Source organism: Gossypium hirsutum, chromosome D07, assembly GCF_007990345.1.
Source record: "Gossypium hirsutum isolate 1008001.06 chromosome D07, Gossypium_hirsutum_v2.1, whole genome shotgun sequence".
NCBI classification, from domain to species: domain Eukaryota; kingdom Viridiplantae; phylum Streptophyta; class Magnoliopsida; order Malvales; family Malvaceae; genus Gossypium; species Gossypium hirsutum.
The window spans coordinates 31,347,199-31,354,903 of NC_053443.1; the positions used below are offsets into that span (position 1 = coordinate 31,347,199).

Consider the following 7,705-nt stretch of genomic DNA (forward strand, 5'->3'; position numbering starts at 1 on the left):
TTGAATTTAAGACATCACACATATATACAATTCACATAACCACTAAACTAAATTAAATCACTTGTTAATTTAAATTTCCATAATAAAGAAAATTCGAGGCTTTACAATAGAAAACTAAGAGAATGTAAAACATAAATTTTCTTTTTATTGGTGTGCTTGGTAGGAAGGATGGAAAAATAGAAAGAAAAATTAATTTTCTATTTTATCTTTGTTTGTTAGAGTTGAAAAATGAATTAAAAAATAAAATATTTGAAAAATACATAATTTTGAACTAACATACAATTCTCTCTTATCTCACAATTCCAATTTAGAAGAATTAATTTTTATGCATTAAAATAAAAATTGATCAATCTCTTCTATTTTCTTTTCCCTTACTTTTCTTCCCAATTAAACACATTTAAATTTATTTATTTTCACTAGCTTGTCTTATTTATTCACTTTTACACTCAATCAAAAGAAAGAGCTGAAACTTGGGTTGATTGAATGGGGAAGCCGAAAGCCCAATAATAATTATAAAAATATTTCAAAATAAATGCCGATCTCAATATAAAGGGCGGTTCTCAATAGACCCTAAGTCCTCCTTCCCATCGTTCTAATAGCGAAGGTTGTAGAAGCAGCTGTGTGAGCGTCCTAAGCTACCTAGGGTTTCCTTCATTCGAAAATGATTTACGACGTCAATTCTCCTCTCTTCCGTTCTTTCCTCAGCCAGAAGGGAGGCTCCTCCGACAAGAGGTTCGTCTCTTTCTCACCTTATCTTTTTTCTTTATTCGGGTTTTTAGGTTCATTTTTGTGTTAATATGATTATATTCATTGGGATTGAATAATTACGAAACGATGGTGCAATTCTTGTTATGAAGGTTGTTGTATAAAGATTAACCTCTGAAAGCTATTTTAATGGGGGTATTGGTCAAGACTCAAGAGGGAAATTTGTTTATTTCAGTTGTTTGAAATATGTTTTTTCGAACAATTCGATGACAGGTTAGAACAAAAGTTTTGCGAAAGCTTTCGGTTGTAGACGTTATGAATCTGATGTGAATCGGATAAGTTGTGTGAAATTTGTGGTTCTATTCTATTTGCACGGTACTTAGCTAGATGGTTTATTTGTTATTGATTTTATCCGAATTTAGGAGGAATATGGCTCTAAATGCTTCTGGAAATTATGGCTCCTAGTGCTTCTAAGTTTATAATAGGGATCGTTAGCTTCTCATCATTACCGGAATCTATTAGTGCGCTACAATTTGCTTCCTAGAAATTATGTTTTTGTCCTACGCTGTGAATGATGAGTAAGTCGATGTACGGTTTTCTTCATCATCGTCCAATCTGCCCACCTTGGATCTAAAAGTTGAAAATCTTATTTGAGAGGGTTTTGTTCTTTAGCATATTTCTAATGTTTGAATTGGATGTAACTTTTGCTTGACCTTTCAGAAAAATGGAGGAGCAGAAGCCTAAGGAACAGAGACCCAAAGCAAATGAGAATAAGCCTGTCATGACAGAGTAACAGCTGCTTTTGTTTAGTATGCATGGCAAGTTGGTGGATGGTTGTTCTTAGAACTCTGATATGTTCAAGATTGAAAATGCTTGTTGATGTATTCAAATACTGTCATAACGGTTTTTCTTTGAGATGGAATGATATTCAACTTTGTGGATGATATTTAACTTTTTGGTATGATAGGGACATTAAATCTATCGAGAAATCTGAGGTTTTAGGCTTGAGTGAGCTGTAGGAGTAGGAATATCTTGGGACACCGGTTTAAAGTGTGTTGCATACGGATTTTATGCAAAATGCTTGCACCCGTTATAGGTTTGTATGCTATCAACTTTGTTTGAGTTATATCCGGAGATGATATCTTGACAACTATAGGCCACTTTGTAGGTGCCTTACTCTGTGTTCCAACTAATGCAGCCTGGCTGCCAATCAGGTTAGCATAGTGCAAATCCAATAGTAGTGACATCGGTTAGAGATGTTCAAAGGATTGGTAGCCTAAAAGCATTCGCTAGTATTTTTGGATGAGGGGTGCCTCTTAAAGTTAGACCTGACTGTGATTCTACCCTGTTATCTCCCTTCCGGTTCTGTGTTTCGAGATATAGCTTGTTGCTTGATTGGTAGTTTTTTCTACAAATAGGCTTTGAGGGATGAAAGGCCTAAATGCAAGGGCAATCGTTATGACCAAGTTGGCCTTTTGGGAAGTAGAAATATTTTTATTGCAGAGCACAATGTTATTTCATAGTTGTGTAGCTTGGTTAATCGTTTCAATCACCGTCACTTACTATAGTGATTGAAGGTGTTCCTTTGGTAAAATTGGTTGATAGCACTTTTAAAATCATTAATTTCTTATATTTCTATTATTCTACTACAAATAACAATTATTCAAGTGTTCAATGTATCTCAAAGAAAATTCCAACATATTTCGATCATTTTTCATGCGAAAATAACAAATCTTCAAATCTTAAATATATCATAAGGTTAAAAATTATTCTTGTCCCACTAAAGTTGTTACATTTTGATTTTGTGGTCGGAATGTTCCAACTTTGATATTTTATATTTTAAAAATTATTATATATAAAAAAATTACAAATATGTTATAACAATTTTGATTGAAGGTTTTTTAAAATATTTTTTATAAAATTTAATTAATTAAACTATTTGAAACATAGGAGGTTAAAGTTAGAACATAAATGCTGTTTTTTGGTTACCGGTGAAGTTAAAAAGTGGCAATTCATCTGATAAATAACATTTTAAAGTAATTTTATTGTTTTCACTTGATCAATCTGAAATAATTTCATTCATAATAAAAAAAAAACTAAGTTGTACTAAATTATAATAGAAGTTTTAAGTTTCTTCATTAATGGAGTTTAAATTGTTTTGATTATCTCCAATTAAATTGAAGATGATTAATGGTTATTTTAATAATTAATGTTGGGACAGACTCGTATAAACAACGAAATAGAAAAAAAGTAGAGAAAAGTAAAAAAAAGCGAACACAAATATTTTATGTGAAAAAACTCTTTCGAAGAGGGTAAAAAAATCACGGGTAAAGATAATTTCACTAAAACGGAAAAAAATCAAGAGTACAAAAGATGGAGATAAAATTAAACCTCAAAACCCAAAATAAGAACCCTTAAAACGTAAGCACAAAATTCTCTAAAAGCTTGTAAAAGCTAATACCTAAATGTGTAATGAGTTATTTTTCTAGGGTGGAACAGGGCCTATTTATAAGCTAAATTTATAGGTCAAATAATATTAAAATAACCTACACTAATCAAAGTTTAAGTGGGAAACTAGAATCAAAGTTTAATTGGGAAAAGAAAAGCCGAAAAATACGAGGTGTAACTCCACAAATCTCCACATTGGCTTGTATTTCCATAATGCCTTATTTGCGAAATCCTGCCATGGGCTTATCTTGAACTATGCAGAATACTCATTGAGCCGAAGTTGTGTTTAGAAGCTGGAAGACTTCAAGTCTTTGACTTGTGCACTGCCAAATCAAAATTGACCCGGGTCTGATTTTCACGAACACAGTGTTCTATCTTTTCAAAACCTACATCCAAAAGAGAATTTCTCTTACACGAAATAGTCATACAATTTTTCCTCTTATGACCAAGTTGTCTTCGCTTCAAACGAGTCAACTTTAACTCCTTAACAAATGAGGGGCGTCCTGTTTCACCGATTACCATTGATCCTACAAGAACATAAAGACTATCAATCTTTTTACCTTTCATGAAAGCGAGAACCCCACGAGATACCTTAATTCCGCTTGACTTGATGTTAATTCTACAATCCTTTGAGTCTAAAATTCCCAAGGAGATGAGATTTTTCTATAAGCTAAGCACATGTCTAACATCTGATAGTGTCCAAATTATCATGTCGCGTATCCTAATTTGAACAGTACCAATATCGGTTACCTTACTAGGTAAATTATTCCCTATGCGCACAACTCCACCTTCAACTAAATTGTATCTGAAGAACCAATCTTTATTGGGACACATGTGGAAAGAACACCCTGAATCTAGGATCCATTCGAATGTAAGCTCGGAGATTTCACTTGTTGACACCAACAAGAAATTATCACTCTTATCATTTCCCAAATTAGCATTAGTTAAATCTTCTTTGTTGCTCTCAGAAACGTTTTTATTTGGTTGTTTGTAACAATCTACCTTGACGTGACCTAACTTCTTACAATAACGACATCTCTTGTCTCACTTCCCTGATGCTACTAAAGTAGAGGCTTGCCTATCTGACTTGTTGTCCAAACCAAACTAATTGTCGAGTTTTTCTTTGCTCAATAAATGACCCTTCACATCCTCGAATGAAAGATTCTCTCTTCCATAAATCAGGGTCTCTCTGAAAGACTTGTTATTAAAGGGGAAAATAGCACAATAATAACATAGCTTGATCTTTATCGTCAATTTGAATTTTAACATTCTTTAAATCATTCAAAAGAGTAATAAATTCACTGATGTGGTCTTTAAGGTGCTCACCTTTGTTTATGCAGAACGTATACAACCATTGTTTCAGCTCTAATTGGTTAGCTAGAGACTTAGTCCCGTATAGAGTTTCTAACCTTTTCCATAAGGTGAATGTCGTTTTCTCTATCAAAACCTACTGCAACACATTATTTGTTAGACATAATTGAATCGTGGATAGAGAATTTTTATTTAATCTATCCCATTTGATTTATCTATGTTTGCAAGTTTATTCTCTGTAAGGATTTTCTCAAGATCGTCCTGAATCATAATTGCCGTCATCCGAACTTGCCATAGATTGAAATCTGTGATGCCATCAAACTTATCAATTTCAAACTTATTGCTGCCATCTCTGAACAAGCTGATTGCGGAAATCAAACTAGCTTTGATACCAATTTGTTGGGGATAGACTCATATAAACAATGTAATAGAAAAGGTAGAGAAGAAATTGAAAAGATCAAACACAAATATTTTACGTAGAAAACCCCCCACTGAAGAGGATAAAAAACCACGGGAAAAGATTATTTCACTAAAACGGAAAAAATGAAAAGAACAAAAGATGGAGATAAAACTAAACACCGAAACTTGAAATAAGAACCATCAAAACGTAAACACAAAATTCTCTAAAAGCTTGTAAAAGCTAATATCTAAATCTTTAATGAGTTACTTTTTTAGGGTAGAAAATGACCTATTTATAGGCTAAATTCATAGGTCAAATTATATTAAAATAACCTACACTAAAAAGAGTATAAGTGAGAAACTAAAAACAAAGTTTAACTGGGAGAAGAAAAACCAGAAAAAACGAGCCATAACTCCACAAATCTCTACATTGACTCATATTTCCACAATGCCTTCTTTGCTAAAGCCCATCATAAGCTTATCTCGAACTATGCAGAATATTAACTAAGTCGAAGTTGTGCTTAGAAGCTGGAAGACTTCAACTCTTCGACTTCTGCACTGCCAAATCAAAACTGACCCGGGTCTTATTTTCATGAACCCAATGCCCTATCTTTTCAAAACCTGCATCCAAAAGAGAATCTCTCTTACACAAAATAGTCATACCTTTTTCCCTCCTATGACTAAGTTGTCTCCGCTTCAAACAAGTCGAGTTCAACTCTTTAACAGACAAGGGATGTCTGGCTCACCGATCACCATTGATCCTTCCAAAATATAAAGACTTTCAATCTTTTTACCTTTCATCAAAACGAGAGCCTTACGGGATACCTTAGTGCGGCTTGACTTGATGTTAATTCTAAAATCCTTCGAGTCCAAAATTTGAAAAGAGATGAGATTTTTCTGTAAGTTAGGCACATGCATAAATCTGACAGTGTCCTAATTGTCTTATCGTGTATCCTGATTTGATAGTACCAATATTGGTTACCTTACTGGGTAAACCATTCCCTATGTGCACAACTCCACATTCAACTGAACTGTATGTAGAGAACTAATCCTTGTTAGGACACATGAGGAAAGAACACCCTGAATCCAGGATCCACTCAGATGTAAGCTTGAAGCTTTCACTTGTTGACACTAACAAGAAATTATCACTCTTGTCATTGGGCAAATTAGCACCAGTTAAATTTTCCTTATTACTCTTAGCAACCCTTTTATTTCGTTGTTTGTAATAATGTAACTTGATGTGACCTAACTTCTTACAATAACGACATCTCTTGTCTTGCTTCCTTGATGCTACCAAATCCGAGGCTTGCCTCTCTGACTTGTTGTTTGAACAAAATTCATTTTTGAGTTTTTATTTGCTCAACAAATGACTCTTCACATCCTCGAATGAGAGATTATCTCTTCCATAAATAAGGGTCTCCTTGAAAGACTTGTATTAAAAGGGTAAATAACACAATAATAGCATAGCTTGATCTTTATCGTCAATTTGAACATTAACATTGTTTAAATCATTCAAAAGAGTAATAAATTCACTGATGTGGTCTCTAAGGTGCTCACCTTTGTTCATGTGGAACATGTACAATCGCTGTTTTAGCTTTAATTGGTTAGCTAGAGACTTAGTCGCGTAGAGGTTTTTTAACCTTTTCCATAAGGTGAATGTCGTTTTCTCCATCAAAACCTCCTGCAGCACATTATTTGTTAGAAGTAATTGAATTATGGATAGACCCTTTTTATCTACCTATCCTATTGTGATTTATCCATGTATGCAGGCTTCTTCTCTGTAAAGACCTTCTCAAGATTGTTCTAAACCAGAATTACCGTCATCCGAACTTGCCACAAGTTGAAATTTGTGATGTTATCGATCTTATCAATATCAAACCTTATTGCTGCCACCTCTGAACAAATTGGTTGCGACAATTGAATAGCTCTAATACCAGTTTATTGGGGATAAACCCATGTCGAAACTATTTTTTTGAAACAAAGAGGTTGACTTTTATTTTGAAAATAAAAACGAAAAAAGGGAGTCGCCACCGATATTTTTTTGAAGTGTGATCAGATCATCTTGCAATTCAATTGTTTTAATAAAACGTTTCGATTTTACTAAAACAACGATTTTGGTCTACAAAATTCGAGAAAAATGGATTCGGGAGTCGGTTACGTGCAAGGAAGGGTTAGCACCCTTCTCACGCCCAAAATTGGTACCTAATTGATTAATTAATGTCTTAATGTCGAAAGTTAAAAATTTTGATGAGACTTAAAACACGATTCTTTTGTTAAAATTATCTAAAATAATTTAAAATGGGCGTATTTCACGTCAATCGAGAGAAAGAATTATACTCGTGAGTTAGAATATAATCTTAAATCCTGAAACTAGAATAAATACCAAAAATTTTATTTATTTTTAGAAAATTTTGATTATCTCAGTTTTAGAAAAGAAATTATATTTCGTAAGTTGGAAAACGATCTTTTTTAATTCCAGAGATAATTTTGAAAATGTGTTTTTGAAAAATGGTTCGTATATTTGGATTTATCGAAAAATCGAAACCCTGTAAGTTAGGGAACGACTTTTCGAATTCCAAAATACGAAATATTACTTATTTTCTAATTTTTATATATTTTTTACAAATTTGGATAAAAAGGTGTAATATTTAAAATAATACATGAATGAAATGTTGCATTAAGAAATAACAATAATGAAAATAATAAAGACAATTACGAGAATCATATAATATACTACTTTAACATTAATAAGAATAATCAAAAGATAAATAAAATAAATAATAGCAATGGTAATAATGCCAAGGTATGCACATAAAAGGATAACCTCAACTTAAAATAAATA

At 32.8% G+C, this 7,705-nt stretch overlaps 1 protein-coding gene across 1 annotated transcript; it reads left to right on the top strand.

Annotated features, from left to right (window-relative positions):
- The first annotated feature begins 465 nt into the window (after positions 1-465).
- On the top strand, positions 466-1,649 carry LOC107954677 (wound-induced basic protein). The gene is made up of 2 exons (XM_016890302.2): positions 466-732; positions 1,426-1,649. Exons 1-2 carry the CDS (start codon positions 662-664, stop codon positions 1,496-1,498), a joined length of 144 nt encoding a protein of 47 aa, XP_016745791.1. The 5' UTR covers positions 466-661; the 3' UTR covers positions 1,499-1,649.
- Positions 1,650-7,705: the final 6,056 nt, after the last annotated feature.